The sequence below is a fragment of the Malaclemys terrapin genome, chromosome 6, assembly GCF_027887155.1.
Source record: "Malaclemys terrapin pileata isolate rMalTer1 chromosome 6, rMalTer1.hap1, whole genome shotgun sequence".
Lineage (NCBI taxonomy): Eukaryota > Metazoa > Chordata > Testudines > Emydidae > Malaclemys > Malaclemys terrapin.
In genome coordinates this window covers 105,964,054-105,985,806 of record NC_071510.1, presented here as the reverse complement: position 1 = coordinate 105,985,806, position 21,753 = coordinate 105,964,054, and the positions used below count along the sequence as shown (strand labels likewise).

Genomic DNA, 21,753 nt, shown 5'->3' with positions numbered 1-21,753 from the left:
ATTTTCCATAAAATAAACAAATAATTTACTATAGCACCATGGGTTTTTTTGTCCTTTTTCTTTTCTGCCCACTAGTCTACATTTTTTTATTTTTCTTCCAGGTTTTTCAATAGCCACATTTTCCTTCAGAGTAATTTCCCCCTTTTAACTGTTTATTCTCTTAATCTTTAATCCTCTCTCTTTTCTGATGTGGACTTTCTTCCTCTTTCTTTTACATGCAGTGTTCTCTCTTCTGTCTTTGTCTCATTCCACCCACTGGTCCCTTCCCCTCTCCAATCACCAGCCCTTTGGTTCTTATCCCAATAGGGCACTGTGACAAAACATGATCTATATATATGCTTAATTTCTAAAATTTCATTTGAGGATTCATAGAGATGGAAGTGGGGGAGAGGTGGCTTTTGGTTATCATATACTCCCAAACAATAGGGAAATACCTGGGCAGTAAGAGTCAACAAATACAGCAATTCCAACATTATACCAGAACTATTCACCTTTGGTTACTAGTGCCTAAATTTTACTACGGCCTCTGCAAAGAGCAAGTATGCACCCAAAGTATTAATACAACTGATCTGAGAGAAAGCAGAATGTCTCCCTGGGAAATATACCCCAAGCACACACAAGCCATTGTGAATGTTAATTGCCTTCTTCTCTGCACACCACTGGAAAGTAGGAATATGTATCTTTTTAAAAGGCCAGGGAGAAAGCCTAAGTGGAGAAAGGAGAACATACTGCTGGTGCCAAACTAGGGAATCAGTCAAACACTAGGGTTTGGTTTCTGTAAACATTTAACATTGTTTCTCCAGGTCCTCCACCTCAGCTGCTGGGCTGCAGTCATTTTGTGAAATACCAGAACATATCTGATATATTTGGCATCACAACAGGTATGTCTTACTGTGGTGTGCCTACATTGAGAAGCAGTTTGACAGTTAACGTTGTTTTTAAAAGGTAAGGAGCAAAAAGAAGCAAATCAACCACGTGAAAGGGGAAAAAACCTAAAACATCTTAAATGAAAAACAGAAAATGGCATAACAAAAGCTTAAATGAAAAGTAAAACAAGGTGATAGGATGCTGAACCCACACATCTTGTCTTCTCTCCCTCTAACTGGCTCCTCATTTCCAATTTAAAAATCCACTGAATGTATGTTACAAAAAGATGGAAAATCTTATTTTTTCTACTTAGGCAGGAAGGGGACACAAGCACATGGACATGCATAAAATAATGGTGTCCCATAACTTTGCCACTGAAGCCATACAAAAAGTCACTGTGAGGTCAGCAGTTTTCTTAGTCCATACAGCTGATACTGTTTCTAACTGGGTGAAACTTTATTATGGGCTGAGATACAACCTAGTTCAAACTGGTGTGTGAATACATCCTTTATTTAAGATAGTTGTATGAGACAGTGAAGGAGCCACACCTAAAACAAGGACTAATACAGTCTGCCAGAAACCAGCACCATGTGTGGTTGCGGCAGGGGGTCACTTGGTATTGCAACTAGGTGTGCATATGGGTGCAGGTGTGTGACTGAACACACAGAAACTAAGAAGAGACAATAACAAAGCAAGAGGAAGAAGCAACAAAACATGAAAGCTAAGAAGTAGCCTGTGAGCACAGTGTGACATTGGGAAAAACTAGAGAGCTTTGGGTCTGTTGGCTAAAGAAGTCTGGAGCTATAAACTAAGAAACTGCTCCTTTTATTCTTTGTTCCTCTGGCGTTTGGAGAAGCGGGGCTTTGTACATTCTTTGTAAATAAACAAGATTGCATGAAAGAGAATACCAGACTCCATCAATTTCTACTTCTAACTGGAAAGTCGCCATGGCCCCAAAATTTGACTAGCCGCTTGGAGAGAAAAGGGACAGTACATATCAAGGTTTCATTGCAGTGTTGGTGGTTGCTGGAGCCTTAACCCATCAAAACAGCCCTGAAACAGAGCCAGGATGGTTGAGACCAATGAATGTATTTGACTAAATGCATTTTTCTCCAAAGTTTGTCTGTGCATTAAGTGGACACCAAAATATGGGGTATGTATTTCGCATAACATATACTTTTTTTTTTTTTTTTTTTTTTGAGAAGGGTGAGGAGAGAGGAAAGAGGTGGCAATAAACTAATACTTCAGTAAAATCATATGGATTATTAATGGCAGATTTGGAGATCTTTACCTACCTGGAGTAATGATAATAAATATAATTTTTAAATGTCTCAATTTAAAATTTTACATTTAGACACTGGCCAAATTCAGACCTGGACAGAGATGTTATCATGGCATGCTTAGCAAGAGTAAAAATACTCTAACCTCTAGAAGATTCCCTGTTATGCTGAAAGAGGAGAGAGGGATCTATCTCTGAGCCTATAACAAGCAATATTTCTTAAATTCAGTGGCCCATGTCCAGTTGTACTCTCCTTTTACATACACAAGTGGTGGCAGGGTTTTAGGCATATTCTGTTTAAGACTACAATATAACTTTGGATTTCTAAATTGACAAAGAATTTTCATGAGTTACCTGTGATTTCATCTCATAAAGTGTAGCATCTTCTGGAGTTAACTGAAGTGCTTCATCCCATTTGTGAACAGCTTCCCAGTACCTGTAGTTGTTAAAACAATATTATGTTCTCACTATGTTTATGAATGGTTTAGACTGGGTATTTCAATTCATATCATCCTCATCACCAAAGTATTGGAGCATCTTACAAATATTAATGAATTTACTCTCAAAACACCACACAATATAGGGAACTATTACCTCCATTTTACAGATGGGAGAACTGAGGTACCAAGAGATTAAGAGGCAGGTTTTCAAGTGCTCAGGCCTGATATCTGGAGTCAGATTTTTTACAAGTGCTCTGAACTCAACAGCTTCCACTTATGTCCAGAGTTTCAAAACAGCTCAGCACTCAACATGCTGGGCTCATTTGGAAAAAATTACTACTTATTTTGATGCCTAAAAGATGAGCTCTCTTGAAAATCTGACCCTGATTGTGGGTGCAGAGCACTTCTGAAAATCTCAGTGACTTGCCATAGGTCCCAGAGTAAGCCCTTGGCAGAGCTGAGAACTAGAACCAGATCTCCTGAATCTTAGTCCAATTCCTTAATTTCAAAACCATCCTTCTTCTCTGTCCCTTGATTTGGAATTAAATAGTAGCTAATCTCTTTTAGAAAAAAAAATGCAATCTGCATCTGATCACTCGACATATATTTCCTTTTAAAATTCTTTCCAGTCTAAGAAGCCTACTGAAATTTGGGCTATCCATTTTATTTTTTCTACTGCAACTAGAGAGACACTCAATGTATAATCACTACATTGCATTTAATCATACTCTATTTTTTTTTAAAGATCATATTAAAAAGTAAATCAAATTATCTTTCTTTAATTTCAAATATAATAGAATATTCTGTATAAACTGGAGCACTGACTGTGGTCTTAACATTTAAAGATTCAGTCATCAACGTGACTGGGAAAATATTTAACTGCTAGGCATTAGGTTGTCCTCCAATAGGGAACATGGAAAGAAGCAGACTGAAAAGGAAAAGGGCTAAGGCTTTATTTTTATTAGACAAGTACAACTTAAGCTTAATTGATATATTTAAGATTTTAAACTGATTTAAGTATGTTTACATTAGGGGTTTCCACCAGTGTAATGAGAGAGAATTTAAATCAATTTCATTACACCAGTGCAATTTTTCTAATTCAGACAAGGCCTGAGATAAATACTAGGAATGCTGTTGGATAGGGCTCCACATATTCTCTGATCCCATGGCTGCAAAATCTACCCCCTCCCACACCCTGAACCCCTCATTCCCGGCCCCACCCCACAGCTCTCACCCCGCACCCCAACCCTCTGCCCCAGCCCTGAGCCCCTCCCATGCCCCGAGGCCCTCATCCCCAGCTTTGTTGGGTCGCGGGCATCAACAATTTTCTCCAACTGGGTCCTCAGAAAAAAAGGTTTAAAACTATTGGTATAGACAACTGGTTCATACATATCCTGATCCACTGCCTGCTTCAGTTAATGGGAGTTTTTCCATTGACTTCTATGAGTTTTGATCAGGCCTATACTGTGTAAACTTTAACTGAATGTATCTATTTATTTTAAATATACAGCCAAATTAGCCATGTATACATGCATGCACAGTGGAGCCTACCTTTCTCATGGCTCAGTGTTAAAAATATCACATTTTTACACCAATAAACTATTGTGCCTGTTAAATGCAATTTTCAAATGCACATAAAGTGATAAAATCATAATTATTTTTTCCACTGCATTCAAAGGCACTTGTCCTCAAGGAGGGCTTTCTCTCTGATAAATTTCAGCTTTTAACTCAACTGCTTAGGTGCTAGAGTTATTAAAATTAGTCACAAGATAGATATACTGCAACTTTTTATATAATATGTATAAAACTGGAAAAATTTTACATACACATACACACACACACTTTTCATACTCAAAACAGCTTTCAGGTTTTTTTATCCTATCTTTCTTTAAAAAAATAAACAAACAACACACTCTGGCAGGGACAAGGTCTGGAAAATTTCAGCCCAACAGATGAAGATTTCAGAACTTTATGAGTGACTGAAAACAGGTTATAATGGAAACCCTTGGGCAATCTTAAACTATAATTGTCACTGGTGCTTCAGCTATAATTACCCTTTTAAAAAAGTTTACAGATGAAAATGGCTGACAACTATGTTTAGTATTCAAGTTAAATATAAGCCAAAGGGATGTTTCAATGTGTTTTCACATTTTCTCAAAGTTAAACAACCAACTTAGTGTTCATTCTTAGTAGACAAGTGCCCAGACTTCAGAAAACATCACAATTGCTGGCAATCTCAGCCAGGGTAGCAAGATGTCTTTTAGACTGTCAGCGCTTTGGGGCAGGGACTGTCATTTGCTATATGTTTGTACAATGTCTAGCACAGCACTATCATAATATAAATGTTAAATACAAACAAGGATTAGATAAGCATGGAAACCCATGAGTAATCATAAGTAAGGCTGCGGGTTTGTCACAGAGGTCACAGAACCTCCATGACTTCTGCAGTGGCTGGCGGCAGTTCAGGCAGCCCCCGCGCCAGTCACACCAGCTACTGCTGGGGCAGTCTTGGGCCACCGCGCCCCCCCCCCCCCCAGCAGCAGCAGAGTTTGGGTGTGGAAGGGGGCAGGGGATTGGGGCACGGGATGGGGTGAGGCAAGCTCTCGGCGGTGCTTACCTGGTGGGCTTCCCAGAAGCAGTGACATTCCCCTCGCTCAGCTCCTAGGCAGAGGCATGGCCAGGCAGCTCTGCGCGCTGCCTCTGCCTGCAGGCACCACCCTCACAGCTCCCATTGGCCGCGGCTCCTGTGAAGCCACCGCTCTGGGCAGAGGCAGCACACAGAACTGCCTGGCCATGCCTCCACCTAGGAGCTGGGCGAGGGGAATGTTGCCACTTCCGGGGAGGGGCAGAGCCAGGTAGGGAGCCTGCTGGCCCTGCCAACTCCCCCCAGCACCAGCGGGGGTCCCAGGCCATGCGCCGCGGCCTCTGGCTCACACACCGCCCCCTGCCCCGAGCACCCATGGCACCCCCAGGCAGCCCCCCCCAAGATTTAGTCAGGAGTATATAGTAGAAGTCATGGACAGGTCACAGACCGTGAATTTTTGTTTACTGCCTATGACTTTTACTAAAAATACCTGTGACTAAAATGTAGCCTTAATCACGAGACATGTAGGCAAGGAAGCATAAGGCAAGCGGCACTACTGCCAGTGTAGCAACGGCATATGGAAATGAAAAGCATGTTTAGAAGCAAGCTAAGGTCCAACAGAACTCTGTAGGGAACTATGTGACAACTGCAAAACAAGAAACTAAAGTAATGACACTGCATCTGACCAGAATGAATGGTAGAAGTGGACAGGCAAAAAGATGAGTGAAGAGACAAACTGAATTTGTTGGCTGTTTTAAATCTTAATTCGCTGGTTCAGGATTGGTGGTTTGCCCTAAAAAATGTAAATAATGGATTTCAGAAATGACAGGGGCATAAATCCGAAGGGTGCTCTCCCAGCTGTTGGGACAGAATGATGAACATTAATTTCATTAGCACTTCTCTCAGTTCAGCCTATGAACTTAAGGCAGAGTGATCAAAGAGGAAAGATCACTGTGGGAGAGCAGCACTCGAAAACTACCTACTTGAACTGCAGGGAAAGCAGAATAGGATTGAGACCTATTTGTGGGTGGGTGCTGTACCAACTACAGAAAAATTACTAGTACTTCTGACCCCACCACTGATTGTTGTTGCTTATGTATAAATATTACATTTCCAGTGTAATTCTTCTGAACCACTCTCACAGCATTAAGTTTACTGTTAAAAATGTAAATACATCCATTAGTACACAGGTTCTCAAACTGAGGTGGGCGGAGCACCAGTGGTCCGCGAGCTCCATTCAGATGGTCCACGGATAGTTCTCTCTATGGTGTGCGCCTGGGTGGCCGCACACAAGAGACTGAAGGGCCACCCACCTAATTAGTGGAGCCGCACAGGCGCGGCTCCACTAATTAGGTGCGTGGACCCTGGAGAAGACGCACATGTAACGTGAGGTGGTGGCCTTGGGGGCGAATAGGGGGTAGGTGCGAAATGGCAGTGAGGTGAGAAGAGGGGGTGGTGGGAATTTGGGATGTGCAGGGCTTCAGTGGTCAGAGAAAGAGGCAACTTTCCGCAGCTCGAGGGCTGCAGCTGCTGGGGAGAGACGGCCCTCCTTCCCAGCCCCAGCTCGGGGGCTGCCACAGCGGGGGGCAGAGGGCACATCCATCGCATTTGAAAGGTAAGACTACTGATATTAAAATATGAGTTGTGTGCTTTTATCTGTAGAACAAAAACACGTTAATTATTATTAAGGTTTTGTTTTTTTGTATAGTGCTTTTATACAAAGTGCTTTACAATAGTTAGCTAATGGTACAAACAACATTTGGGAAGATCATTAAGTGGTCCGCCGAGACCCTCAGCAATTTTCAAGTGGTCCGTGAAAAAAAAAGTTTGAGAACCATTGCATTAGTAGAAAATTTTCTTTTACAAATATGCAGAAAATTCATACACGTTAATTTTAACAAAATTATGCCATTGTTGTTCCACAAACAAAACTGAGTATTATTCTCAAAGATGAAACATGCTGTTTGGTGTAATAATATGCAGCATAGGGGGGGAAATCTCTCTTCTATAGAGTTTTACTTCTAATCAAAAGATTTCTTGGCTCATTGTTTTAAAAGAAAAAGTGTATAGTTTATTAAATGTCAGACATGCTATTGAAAAAATTGTGTGGGGCTATAAGATACAGATGTAAAAGCTGATATTCCAGTAAATGTTTGATGAAAACCACACATTCTGTTTGTAATAAAAATTAAGCTAACTCAAGAACAGTTATCAAACTACACAATAAACTACCCTCTCTATACCAGTCAGCATCTCCTAGTGTTTTTCTTTTGCATCTAACTGGTATAAAACTTTAGTGAAGAGTTATCAGTGGAAAATGAATTTGTAACAGTAAAGGTACATATTCAGTATAATCAGACCCTAAACATTATAGCTGCTTTAGGTTTAATTAACTAACACTGACTCCAAACTATCTGTAGATTAACGATCCCCTCTCCTTTCTCTGAGAGTCTTAGGAAACTTGTCCGGATATGCAGCATTGATCCTGCTCTTGGTACACAACCTAGGGAACCCGTGAACGTTAGAAGACCCCTCAATGAGGGGAATCTGAGCTGTGCATGAGGGTGATGATAGAGAAGTGAGGATTCAGTGTTGGGGATCTGTGGGGAGAAACCAAAGGAATTGGAGCTTCATTCTGAAAACCCACAGGCACTTCACCAGAGCAGAGTCCCTTTCATTTACTCTTCTTCTAACCCAGAGCAACTGGAATGCTCCCACACACACGTGCCAAAACAGGACTAGCAAAATAAAAGTATTTTTAAACTGGGTAATTAACATTAACTCCATATGATTGGTGCTGGTCATCCTGATGATTGTTCATGATTCACAGGGGAGGAAAGTGGGATGCTCAAGAATAGCTTGAGCTGCAGAAGGAGAAGTTGGGGGCAAGCATTAGTGCTTCCCAACCTTCTCCATCTAGTAAACCTCATAGGGCTCATCAGAAGGGGAGTTCCATTGCTGACCAGAAGAGGTTCATCAGATGAAGAAGAGCTAGTGTTCCCTGCCACACATACCACTGGGCTGTTCTTGAGCACATGCAAAGTAGGAGTAACCTCCACCTGGAACCCACTTTCATGGCTCCCCAACCAATCATCGAGTCATCGTGGGACAGCATGTGGACATGGGGCAGGAGTGGATGTCCTACTCAAGGGAGTTGGGGTGCTGCCAGCAATAAAGGGTGAGGGGTTCAGGAGGAAGCCCCCAAACCACAGTTTATTTATTCTATTATTATTTTAAAAACAAAGGAAATTCTAACACAAAATCTCTACTAACATTAATGTTGCAGGCACATATCAGTGGTTTATCAGTGATTAGAGTAGATATTACCTTCTGTGGCATATGAGACAATGAGTTTCCACTGGCCTGACCAATTCAGTGTATCCCAACTCAGTATGGTTATAATCTGTATCTCAAAGGTGTCATGTAATATATCATTGGAAAATGTAATATCTGTAACTTACAGGTCATTAATATTCTTGTGTGATGTACATACATGGTGTGTATTAAGAGTTGTGGATCTATGCTAGAATTATGATTAAAATGTGTTTAAACCAGGCATGTCAGGGGAGTTGATAACAGGTCTGCCCTAGACAAAGGAATGTGTTTGCTTCTCTGTCCAGCCTGGTCATAAGGCAGAGACAATGAAGATCTATTTACATATTAGGTACATAAAGCTATCAAGCTAGTAAATGGGGGACGAGAAGCACAGCATCTACATCCAGAAGGAGAGAGAAGTTTGGTCTGAGTTTTATTTTCAAACACTATATTGCAAAGGCTTACTGATCTAAAAAAATAAGAGGGCTGAACCTCAAGTGATAAGCATTTGAATCAACTGATTGTGTACAATATTATTGTATTATAAAAGTGTACTGAGCTAGGTGTTTTATGAAAGCCAATGACACAGCGGTGATTAATATCATTGTGAACTGTATGTATTAATACTACATAAGGAATTAGGAATACTACTAATATTATGCTTTACGATCTGTGACTCAAACAAAGGGAGAAACAGGTCTCTCCCAGACAGGAGGGAATGTCACATATTCAAAGAAATTATCCAAGGTGTGACCAAAAACAATGGAAGCCTCATTTACATAGAACTCAACGGGCGATGGGAAGCCCACAGGAAGGAAAGAACAGCATGAGGTCATCCTGCCTCTTGCAACAAGGTCAATTAACTTTGACAGATATGGTTTTCAAAGGTTTACTGGACTATACAGAGAGGGGCAGAGAACCCTTAAGTTATCCATCACTAGATAGACACAAGGGAACAGAGATCTTGCAAGCTGAGAAAGATGGATCTCAACCAAGGAGGGGGAGGGAGTTTGAAGTCTCTGGGACCTGAATACAGATTTGACAAACATCTTTCACACAGGAAGACAAGGGAAGCCAGCCCATTGTACTTCTGTGGAAGTTCCAGACTGAAAGAAAGTCAGCCATAGCTAGGAAGAAGGAAGATTGATGAGAAAACCATCTTGAACAAAGCCTCTACCTTGCTAGATTAAGAGTTAGACTTTAAGATGCATGTTTTCACTTTATTTGCTTGTAATGCTTTCTAACATTATTCCTTTTTACTCACTTAACCTATCCCCTGCTGTGTTTGCAGGAAATGGTATATTTACCCCAGTTAAGTTAATAAGCTGTGATGTGCTTTTCTCTCTTTAAAAGAATCTTATTATTTCTCTGAACTGTCCAGGAGAGGGCTAGATGTTGAAAAGCACATGGTTTGGGGGAAAATTGGGGACTGGGAGAGTGTTGGGGTCAGCTTGCTGATTGTAACCAAAGCTGGTGGAAGCCAGCATGCGGCTGTGGGCTGCAGACAGGCTGCTGAGGTCAGAGTTGATGAACCAGGCCTGGTTACATAGCACACAGACACTCAGGGTGTGACCCGCAGGCTTGCTGCTGACTGTGAGCATCCCGGACTGGGAGCTATAGTGGCAAAGTATTGTGAGGCACCCAGGGTTACAGGGTAAGAGCTGACAGAACCCCTGACTTGTTTGGATTGTATCCCAAACTCCATAACATCTTCCAAGAACATTTTGGATGGCTTTTTTATTTTAATTCAAATGTTAGAAATCAAGGAATTGCACTTCTCAAACAACGTACCTTAAAACTCTGTCCTGAAAATAACAAAACCACACATTACTTTATCCATAATGAACAAAGTGTGTAATTCTCTGTGACCACAAAATCTAGAAATCCTTGTCTCTATGTGGCTCTTTTCAATGGTTATACACAGTACTTAGAAAAATGTTACCACTTTTCAATTACACAAATATAGCACGCTCAAGGGAATCATTCCCCATTCCTCCTTAAGGGAGGGACCTAGCAAAGGGCCGAGGACTCTAACTCACAGAAGTGCTCAGCACCTCTCAGCATCAATCTCTACAACTCCATGCAGCAGTCAATCCTTCATATACAAACTTCATAGGCTGAAATTATAATGCTTACATCAAAAGAACAAAGATTATTAACCTCACTTAACATCAGTGACACGCAATCAATATTCAGTGGTGCACATCCCAAATAATACTCTACATACAGAAAAGCTAAGATGATAGACTAGCGTCTCCACACAGGCAAAGTTAAGGTAGTTCAGATGCCGTTAGAAAAGCGCAAACTTTACTCTATGTCCTGGGTTTCAAACATTAGAGGGGGTTTCATTTTTTTTATTTGTTTACATTTTTCAAAGCTAATTTGTACTAAGACCAATTGCAGCCTTGATATATGCTTTCAATTTTAACTTCAACTTGACATTTTTGTGCTGGAAATCATACAGATTTATTCATAAGCCTTCCTTTCACAGAGCAGTCAAACTGTATTCTGGGTTGAATGAAATGAATCCAGTTTTACCCATCCCATTCACTAGAGTTTCAGCTTATATGAACTCGAAACTTTGGCAAGTTTCCCAAAAAAAATGCTGAATTTCAGAATTATATTGTATGTGTTGTTGATGATAATGATAATAATAATAATAAATAATATCACCATCACCACCTATTTCTTATACAGTGCTTTTCTCAGTACATCTCAATGCCTTACAAAGTTCAGTACCATTATCTCCATTTTACAGATGGGAAAACTGAGTCATAGAATGAAGTGACTTGCCCAAAGGTACCAAACAGACCAATCACAGAGCAAGGAACATAACCCACATCTCCTGAGTCCCAGTCCAGTGCTCTAAACACTGGGTAACAATGCCTCCCTTGTAACTCAAAAAAGAGCTAGAAAAAATATGAAACCATTGTTGTAATTAAGACATATCTAGTATGAGGCAAGCACCAGCTATAGTGAATCTATTTTTTATCTAGTCCTGCCTAACACAAATAAAAAGAGAGATCCTAGTGCATAAAAAAAGTTTTAAACAAGAAAAACGTCCTCAAAGAAAATGCTATTTGTTAGGCAAATGAGTCATACATATAATAGAAAATTATATAACAGAAAATATATATACATAATATATATCTTTTTATTTGGAACAAATTAATCATATCCTCATTCTCCTGCTAGAGTATTATAATTGTTTTACAGAAAGCAACCAACTACTTTCAAACTTATTTGAACTATCTATAGGTGTGTGGTCTATGTGCCATGGCAGGGTAATAAAAGCTAGCTGGTATTTTTATTTCAGTTCAAGCAATCTAGTTTTCAAAATCTGTAATCCTACAAAATCTGTTACACACATCTTTGTGGCTTTTATTTTTCACAAAGATTTTTTTTATTTTAACTTCTAAAGGGTACATTTTTTCATAAAATAATTTCCCTAAAAGGGGGGAAAACAAGGCTGGCGTGGCTAATGGCTTGCTTTGTGATATACCTTAGTTTCAGTAACAATTATTAGCATTTTAATAACACTTCACGTTTTCAAAGTGCCGTACCAACATTAACAAATTAAGCCTCAAAATACCATTTTACAGATCAAGAAACAGAGAGATTAAGTCTCTTGCTCAAGGACATACAATGAGTCAATGGGCAAAAAGATTAGAATTGAGAAGTTCCTTACTTCCATCCCCATGCTCATACTATTAAACCACATCGTCTCTCAAAAGTATTGATTTGTAAAATAACATTTCACACTTCTCTAAACCTTTGTCTTTCCTATGGCACTTTCTGAGATGAAAACAAAGTTATAACTCAGAAGATCATGACCAAACCAAATCCTGAAGATAAGGAGAAAATTTCAAAAAGAGATTTTATTAACTCTCTTACAGTGGTGGGCAACCTGCAGCCTGCGGGTGCATGCGACCCTTCAGGGCAAGCTGCTGGCAGGCTGCCAGGCCATTTGTTTACATTTGCACAGCCACCTGCAGCCTCCAGTGGCCACAGTTCACTGTTCCAGGCCAATGGGAGCTGCGGGAAGAGATGCGGGCCTGGCCGCCACTTCCTGCAGCTCCCATTGGCAGGGAATGATGAAAAAGATGACAAGATGTTAGGACGTATAAAATATACGATAATGACTGATATTATAGTATATTATGATGCCTTTATATAAATCAATGGTGCAACCTCATTTTGAATATTGTCTGAACTACTGCTCATCCCATTTCAAAAAGGATACTGCAGAACTAGAAGAGGGTTCAGAAGAAGAGTGATGAGAATGATCCAGGGCCTGGAAAAACTCTTATATGAAGGCAGATTGAAAAGACTGGGATTATTTATCTTAAAAAGGAAGCAAATAAGAGAGGACATGATACATGTATATAAAATAATGACTGGTCTAGAGAAGGTAATTTGGAAACTTCTGTTCTTCCTCTCTGATAACACAAGAATAAAAGGACATTAATTAATTTAAATGGTGGCAAATTTAAAACTGATAAAATACTTTTGCACACAATTGGTGATTAAACTGTGAAACTCATTGCCACAGGAAGTCATTAAGTCCAATAATTTAACAAGATTAAAAAAGGTTGAGGATATTTATACGGATATCAAGATTATATAGAGCTATCATAATTAATTAAAACAAATTTTAGAAGGGATATTAAACTTTGTGCTTCAGGGTTTAAGACAATCTCTGTCAGACAACAGGATGAGACCTGTGTGGGGAGTAGATTATCCCACAACTGCTTACATCTTCCTCTGCAGCATCAAGTGCTGGCTACTAAGAGTCAGGATACTGGGCTAGAGGGACCTTTGGACCTATGTTTCTATGCATATTAAGCAAGTAAACAGGCTATATTCCTTGATATGCTGTAATTAACCAAACCTGACACCTATGTCCAAAGATCAGGCTTAGTCCTGGAAAGAAAACTAACAGTAACATTAATATTTTTCTTTATTCCTATAAAATACTGTTCCTGTTCAATATCAGAACAAAATGCTAACTCAACTAATGTAATCAGAACTAACATTTTCTTTGATAGCAAGATCCCAATCTCAAAAACATGAACACATTGTTGTGTATCTAAAAAAAAAAAACCCAACTGGTTACTAAACATGTTTATGCAACAGGAAAGTTGTCCATCTTGTTGTCTATTTTGCCTCAAGTATTATCAGTACCTGATGTCTCAAGAGATATCCCCTACACTACCTCATGATACACATATAACAAATTGTGCAATGTTGTACAAGAGGGTAAGGAAAGGGCAGAATTTTCTGCTGACTTGAAAAGTGATCAGTTTCACCTTGGGTGATGAGAAAAAATATGAGAATTACTTTTCATTAAAAAAAATGTATTTTTGACCATAAAATTATCTCACATTTGTCTTTACAACTTTCTGTAGAAAATTTCACAGGTTGATTGACAATATACTGCTTTAGAAATATTCCCTTTTACTGTTTCTTAAATTACAGCCCTAGTTTCACTGGGTACTTCCCAGCTCTCATATTATGTGACAAGGGAAGGATTGATTTGTTTTCTATATGTTCTTCATAATTTTGAAAATGTCACTTAACTTGCTCACCATATTTTCTTTTCCAGGATAAATAATCTTAGTTTTTGAAGTTTCTTGTCAAATGTAAACTCCGACATGCCACTAACAATTTTTGTTACCCTGCTCAGGATGTTCTCAAAATCTCAGGACATAGCTCCCCAAACATTTCAGTCAGTTCATTTGATTGTATTGGATGTGAAGCTCCCAGAGGAAAAAGCCACTTAAAAATGACAAAAAGTGTAAAAAAAAAAAAAAAAAAAAAAAAAAAAGCCTCAGAAGAAAAGTGTACCCGAAAAAGAAGGTACAAGAGCTTGAAAAACATAACAAAACAAAACAAAAAGGAATTTCCAGACTGTAATGGGAGTTGGCAAAACAAATCTGCATAATGATATCTTCAGAGCAGCTGAACCATAGGTAAGTAACTTCCCGTTGTCTAACGATACAGTTCTCACTCCAACTTTATTACAGTACTTTTAAATAATAGAGGCCTGATTCTTCACTATGTGGCACAATGTATAGTCACCAAATTAGAATAGCAACATTTTACACACTTCACACAAGTGTCAGTAACACACAAAGTGCAAGACTTTGGAGAACTAAGCCAAGAGTCTTTTCCAAAAAGAGACTTCAGGTATATAATAAACACTGATGGTGAATAAATCAAATACTGTACTGAATGGTGAGAAGTGGCAATAACTCTTATACTGTTCAGTTTGTGTCTGTAAGACTCCCTGGGTGACTCAAGTCAGATAGGAACTTACGATTTCTTTAAAATTCCAGTTAAAATTTTATTTGATTGATGCTGGTGTTGTTTATTTAATACTTGCCATTTAGGACAAATAAACAAGCAACACAGATCAAACCAATGCCAAACACCTGTTTTTCATTTTCATAATTTTTATGGGGTAGCAAGAAAGGAAGAATAGACAAAAGACAGTTACCTTTCCCATAACTGGTGTTCTTCGAGATGCGTTGCTCATGTCTATCCACAATAGGTGTGTGTGCTCACCACGTGCACCGGTGCCGGAAGTTTTTCCCCTAGCAGTACCTGTAGGGGAACGCCCCTAGCAACCCCTGGAGTGGCCCCTCCATGGCGCAGTATAATGGGCGCTGCACACTCCCCCCCACCGTCAGTTCCTTCTTGCCAGGCAACTCTGACAGAGAGGAAGGAGGGCAGGATGTGGAATAGACATGAGCAACACATCTCGAAGAACACCAGTTACGGAAAAGGTAACTAGCTTTTCTTCTTCGAGTGATTGCTTATGTGTATTCTATATCTGCAAGCTATATCTATTAGAGGTGGATAGGAGTTCACAAACTCTTGGGACGAAGCACAGCCCCGACGAACCTGGTGTCCTCCCTGATCTGGGAGACGATCGCATAATGTGAGGTGAATGTGTGAACTGAAGACCAGTGGCAGCCCTACAAATGTCCTGAATGGGGACATGGGCTAAAAAGGCAGCCGACGAGGCTTGCGCCCTAGTCGAGTGTGCCCTCACAATTGACGGTGGAGGGATTCCCACCAGGTCATAACAGGTATGGATGCACGAGGTGATCCAGTTGGAGAGCCGCTGAGTGGAGATTGGCCGACCCCTCTGCGTTCGGCCGAGGCGATGAACAGCTGCGAGGACTTCCTGAACGTCTTAGTTCGCTCCAGGTAAAAAGCCAGAGCCCGTCTCACATCCAGCATGTGGAGGTGGTGCGCCTCACTGGACGCATGGGGCTTGGGGCAGAGGACCGGCAGGAAAATGTCCTGACCTACGTGGTAGGCAGAGACCACCTTCAGGAGGAACGAAGGATGTGGGTGGAGCTGGACCGTATCCTTATGGAAAACTGTATTCGGGGGCTCAGAGATCAGGGCCCTGAGTTCCGACGTGATAGCTACCAGAAAGGCTACCTTCCATGAGAGGTGCAACCAGGAGCACGTAGCTAGCAGCTGAAATCGGAGGGCCCGTCAGCCGGGCACTACCAAGTTCAGGTCCCACTGCAGGACAGGGGGCCTAATGTACCAATCCCTTAAGGAATCGGCCAGTCATGGCATGGGAGAATACTGTGTGGCCCTGCACCGGTGGGTGGAAGGCCAATATGGCCGCCAAGTGCACCTTGACGGATGAGGGCGCCAAGCCCTGGGCTCTAAGGTGAAAGTGTAGTCCAAATGAACTGGATTGGGGCAGTCACAGGGAAAATGCCCCGCTCAGTTGACCATCAGGAAAACCGAGACCATTTTGCCAAGTAGGCTCGGCATGTGGAGAGTCACCTGCTTTCCAAGAGGACACACTGAACCCCTTCCGCGCATGTCCTTTCCTCCCGGCCTAACCATTGAGCAGCCACGCCGTGAGGTGGAGTGCCACTAGGTTGGGGTGGTGGCGGTGGCCTTGGTCCTGGGAGAGCAGGTCCAGACGGAACGGTAATGGCCACGGCGGGGCGACCGCCAGGGTCGTGAGGGTCCCGTACCAATGTTGCCTGGGCCACACCGGGGCAATCAGGAGGACGCAGGCCCTGTCTATCTTTATCTTTTCCAGGACCCTGTCGATCAGCGGGAAGGCATAAAGAAACTGGCCTGACCAGGAAAGGAGGAAGGCATCAGAGACAGTGTCCTGTCCCAGCCCTCGCGGAGCAGAACCAGGGACAGGGACAGTTCTGCTCAAGTTGCGAACAGGTCCACCTGGGGAGTTCCCCACTCTTGGAAAAGTCTGTGCACCACCTCTGGATAAAGAAACCACTTGTGCTGAGGGAGGTGATCAAGTGATCCGCCTGCGAGTTCCAGGTGCCCGGTAGGTGGTAAGCCTGTAGGCAAATGTCGTGGGCTACACAGAAGGCCCACAGTTTGAGGGCTTCCAGGCAGAGGATCGGGCCCCGCCTTGCCTGTTGATGTAAAACATCAAAGCCATGTTGTCTGTGAGAACCCTGACTACTCTGACCTCCAGATGCGAGCGGAAGGCCATGCATGCCAGTTGAACCACCCTGAGCTCTTTGACGTTTATGTGCAGACCACAGACCTTGGGTTTGAAAGTCTCTCACATGGGCTCCCCACCCCAGGTCTGATGCGTCGGACACCAATTCCAGCGACGGGGGGCCTGCCTTTGAATGGGACCCCGCGGAGCATGTTCCCCAGGGAGGACCACCGTCGAAGGGAGGCAATCACCGGTTCGGGTACAGTGAGGACCCGGTCCATCCTGTCTCTTGCCTGGGAGAACACCAAGGCCAACCAGAGCTGGAGGAGGCCTCATCCTTAGTCTGGTGTGATGAATAACGTATGTGCATGCCAACATGTGACCAAAGAACTGAAGATGCTCTGGCTGTTGTCACTGGAAACCTTGTGACTATGTCGATGACCCTTTCAGAGTCTCGAACCTGTCCAGTGGGAGGGAGGCTCTGGCCGACGTGGCGTTCAGGACCACCCCAATAAACTCTATGCGTTGTACTGGGACTAATGTGGACTTGGTGTCATTTACCAACAAGCCCAGATTGGCGCCATGTGGTCCTGCGCTTGCGACCGGGAGCTGCCTTTGACCAGCCAGTCATCCAGATAGGGGAAGATCTGGACCCCACGGTGCCTGAGGTAGGCCACCACCACAGACATACACTGTGTAAATACCTTGGGGGCAGTGGACAGGCCAAACAGAGGACTGTAAATTGGTAGTGTTCCTGACCAACCGTGAAACAGAGCAAGTGTCTGTGCCTCTTGAATATATGGATGTGGAAGTACGCGTCCTGCAGATCGAGCGCGGCGTATCAGTCCCCGGGATCCCGGGAGGGAATGATGGAGGCCAGGGAGACCATGCGGAACTTGAGCTTCACCACGTACTGGTTCAGGCCTCACGGGTCCAGGATGGGCCTGAACCCCCTGTGGCCTTCGGTCACGACCACTCCAGGAGAAAAGCACACAACTGGTTAGAGAAGGGAAGCTTTATTGAGGGTGGATCCCTGATGTGAACTGGTAGGTCGCCCCCAGGCATCCTGTCAAAACTGCCGTTTCCTTGCCTGTTTGCCCTTGGCTGGGGGGCAGACCAAGGCCGTCTCTGTGGGCATTTCTTATAGTCCTGTGACTTTTTATAAGGGGGCTCGTATTTAGGGTGGGTGGCCTGGGTGGGAGCCTGCTGCAGCTTAAACTTAGGTCTAGCCGGAGCCAGAACATAGAGGCCAAGAGTCTGAAGCGTAGTGCGGGAGTCTTTCAGGCCATGCAGTTTTATGTCCGTCTTTTCCGCAAACAGAGCCTTGCCGTCAAATGGGATGTCCTGCAAGGAGTTCTGCGCCTCACTGGAGAACTCAGACAGCAGGAGCTGCGACGTCCTTCTCACGGAAATCACAAAGGCCATGGACCGCTTCATCCGACGCTGCCTGCAGGGTTGCCCTGGCAGCCGCTGTACCCTCCTCCACCAGCGGTTTGAACTCCTTCCTATCACACTCCTGGAAGGAGTCCTCTAACTTGGGCAGAGAGCCCCATAGATTGAACTCATACTGGCCTAGGAGAGCCTGATGGTTCACCACCCGCAACTGGAAGCTCGAGGACAAATACATTTTTCTCCCAAATTAATCCAGGCTCCTTGAATCGGAGTAGGGGCTGGTTGGCCCTGACGTTTCCTGTGGTTGACCGACTCAAACACCAGGAAGTTAGGATCAGGCTGGGTGTATAGGTATTCCTGTTCTTTTGTGGGCACAAAATATTTGCCTTCTGTTCTCTTAGAGATGGGGGCCAATGAGGGCGGGGTTTGCACAAGACATTTGAAATTTTCGTCACCCCTTCGTGGAGTGGCAAGGCCACCCTGCCCGATACCGAGGTGGACAGGATGTTAAAAAGGGAGTCCGAGGGCTCCTCCACCTCCTCTGCCTGAAGTTTGAGATTTGATGCCGCTGTTTTCAATAGCTCCTGGTGGGGCCCTAGAGACCTCCTGCGGGACAAAGGGGCCGTAATCGCCTCATCAGGGGAGGGAGAGAAAGCAGGTGCAGTACTTTGGGTGTCCATCGGCACCGGAGGATCCACTACCTGGTTGCTCTCCGGGCATGGCGTCGAAGATGCACATCCCACTGACTCTTTCCTCGGAGGCCGGGACAGGGAGGCTGATGGCCATTCCGAGGCTCTGGCCACTGAGCGAGCCCCCACTGGGGGCTGCATCGGGGGCTACGGTGCTCATTGGTAACACTGTGCCAACCTTGGGTCCTGGTGCCACTACACCTGCTGTGGCATCGGGGGCTACGGTGCCCATTGGTACCACTGTGCCAACCTTGGGTCCTGGTGCCACTACACCTGCTGTGGCACCGGCAGAGCACGCTATTCGGCCTGGCTGGCCTGACCCATCGATGGACAACTACGAAGGGAGGCTGGGCTGACATACGACCTGCCGCTGTCCCTGGACCAGGAGGAGCAGTGGCGCCGGGAGCAGTGCCAACCACAAGTCTGCGACCCCGACGTGGAGGAACGGTACCGCTGGTAGCAACGCGGTGCATCCGCAACAGCGAGGTGACGGCAATCAACGCCCGGGACTGCGGGAGCGGTGCCGTGGTCGGGTCCTGGAGCGAGACGACGAATGGGAACAGCGTCACTGTTCATGTCGCGACTGGCTACGATAGCCCCTCTGAGACGAGGACCTTCAGCAGCGTCTGCCTCGGTCCCATCGGCGTCCGCTCCTTGAGGCAGAGTGGTGCCTGGAGCCTCTGTCAGATGGGATCCAGCCAGACAACCTGGTGGGGGTCAATGGCGACCTTCGTGGACTATGCACGGGATGGTTGCTGAGCAGTGAACGGCGTCGGGAACATTCCCTTGACTGTGACCGGTACCGAGGCAGAGGCGACTGCGGAGATCACAGCGGCAGCTTGCCTCTGGACCGCGGGGCTAACATTGGCAGTGCTCCTGGTACCGGCATGGACATAATGTCCTGGGCCTCTGGCGCGGAGGGCATCCAGACAAGCCTCCTCCGAACAGGCCAGGCTACTCGGCTCGACCTGAGTCGGAGGCTTAGAGACCGATGGGGACCGAGGACTGCCCAACATGGGTCTAGCCTCTCCCCCAGTCTTGCTCTGGTGCCACGGCGGAGAAGGCCTCATCTTAGTGTTCTTTGCGTGCCTCACGGACGGGGAGCAGTGCCAACTGATAGATGGTGCCAGGGGGTTGCCGCGCACCGACACTGTGGTACCCGGTGCCGACTTGGAGCAGCACGATGGAGTTGTGGTTAATGCCAACTCCATCAGGTCAGCCTAATGTCTCTCTCTCTCTCTCTCTCGGACTTAGGCTTGAACGACTTGCAAATTTTGCAGCAATCACTGTTTCACCCAAACAGCATAAACAGTCCGCATGCAGATCACTCTCTAGCACTGGTCGCCTACAAGTGTCGCACGACTTAAAACCCGGGGCGCAGGGCATGCTCCGGCCCAGGCGCACTAACTAAACTAAACTAAAACTAATCAAACTAATCACTATAGGTACCATACACTGAATGAACAGGAGTTCTGGGGACAAGCTGCAGCAAAGCTGGAGCAGAGCAGTTCTGAAGCACCTTCACTGGCAGCAAGAAGGAACTGAGGATGGGGGGAGCATGCAGTGCCACTTATACCACATCATGGAGGCGCCACTACAGGGATCGCTAGGGGCACTCCCCTACGGGTACTGCTAGGGGAAAAACTTCTGACACCGGTGCACATGGCGAATACGCAAACCTATTGTGGAATACACATGAGCAATCACTCGAAGAACTGTAAATGACAACTGCTGTGTTGCTCTCAACTGTCAGAAACATCCAAACAATAAACATGTAAATCAATGTGCTACCCTCCCTTCCACAAATGAAAAGTAAATATCTATAAACTATGCTATAGATGTATCCAGAATACCAATTTTTAATGACATGATATGAGGTGATGGCTATGGCTAACAGCCACCCCAGAATTGTGACATGGAGGTGAAAATGAAATCTGAGCTTACTTATTTTTTTTGCCACATGAATATTATTTTTGAAAGAACAGGGAGCAGTTTTATCATAGGAAGCAGGAACTCCTTTTTCAGATGTATATGGATGTAAAAGAAATTAAATATCTTATGTAACCTTGGGCAAATCACGTAGGGCAAGTAATAGACACATGTTTGAATTATATGGGATACTTAATTAATTTCCAGTAAAAACAAAACCCAACTCCACAAATAATTTTAATCCAAATGTTTAATCTTCATCAGCAGAGAATGTTTTAAAAAATCTACACAGGTTTTTTGAATATTTCATTCTCACTTACTAGCAGTGGAATAACATGGCATACTTCATTTCATCTACAAAACACAGAATAATAGAATCACAGAATATCAGGGTTGGAAGGGACCTCAAGAGGTCATCTAGTCCAACCCCCGGCTCAAAGCAGGACCAATTCCCAACTAAATCATTCCAGCCAGGGCTTTGTCAAGCCGGGCCCTAAAAACCTCTAAGGAAGGAGACTCCACCACCTCCCTAGGTAACGCATTCCAGTATCAGAGGGGTAGCCGTGTTAGTCTGAATCTGTAAAAAGCAACAGAGGGTCTTGTGGCACCTTTGAGACTAACAGAAGTATTGGGAGCATAAGCTTTCGTGGGTAAGAACCTCACTTCTTCAGATGCAAGTAATGGAAATCTCTAGAGGCAGGTATATATCAGTGTGGAGATAACGAGGTTAGTTCAATCAGGGAGGGTGAGGTGCTCTGCTAGCAGTTGAGGTGTGAACACCAAGGGAGGAGAAACTGTTTCTGTAG

At 43.9% G+C, this 21,753-nt stretch overlaps 1 protein-coding gene across 3 annotated transcripts in view; it reads right to left on the bottom strand.

The window, feature by feature from the left end:
* The window catches only part of TTC33 (tetratricopeptide repeat domain 33), a 109,016-nt gene that overhangs the window by 39,336 nt on the left and 47,927 nt on the right, over positions 1–21,753 (bottom strand). For all 3 annotated transcript variants that reach the window (XM_054031588.1, XM_054031587.1, XM_054031589.1), the window contains one exon: positions 2,501–2,582. In XM_054031588.1, the coding sequence (XP_053887563.1) occupies positions 2,501–2,582 (82 nt within the window). The remainder of the gene's footprint in view (positions 1–2,500; positions 2,583–21,753) is intronic.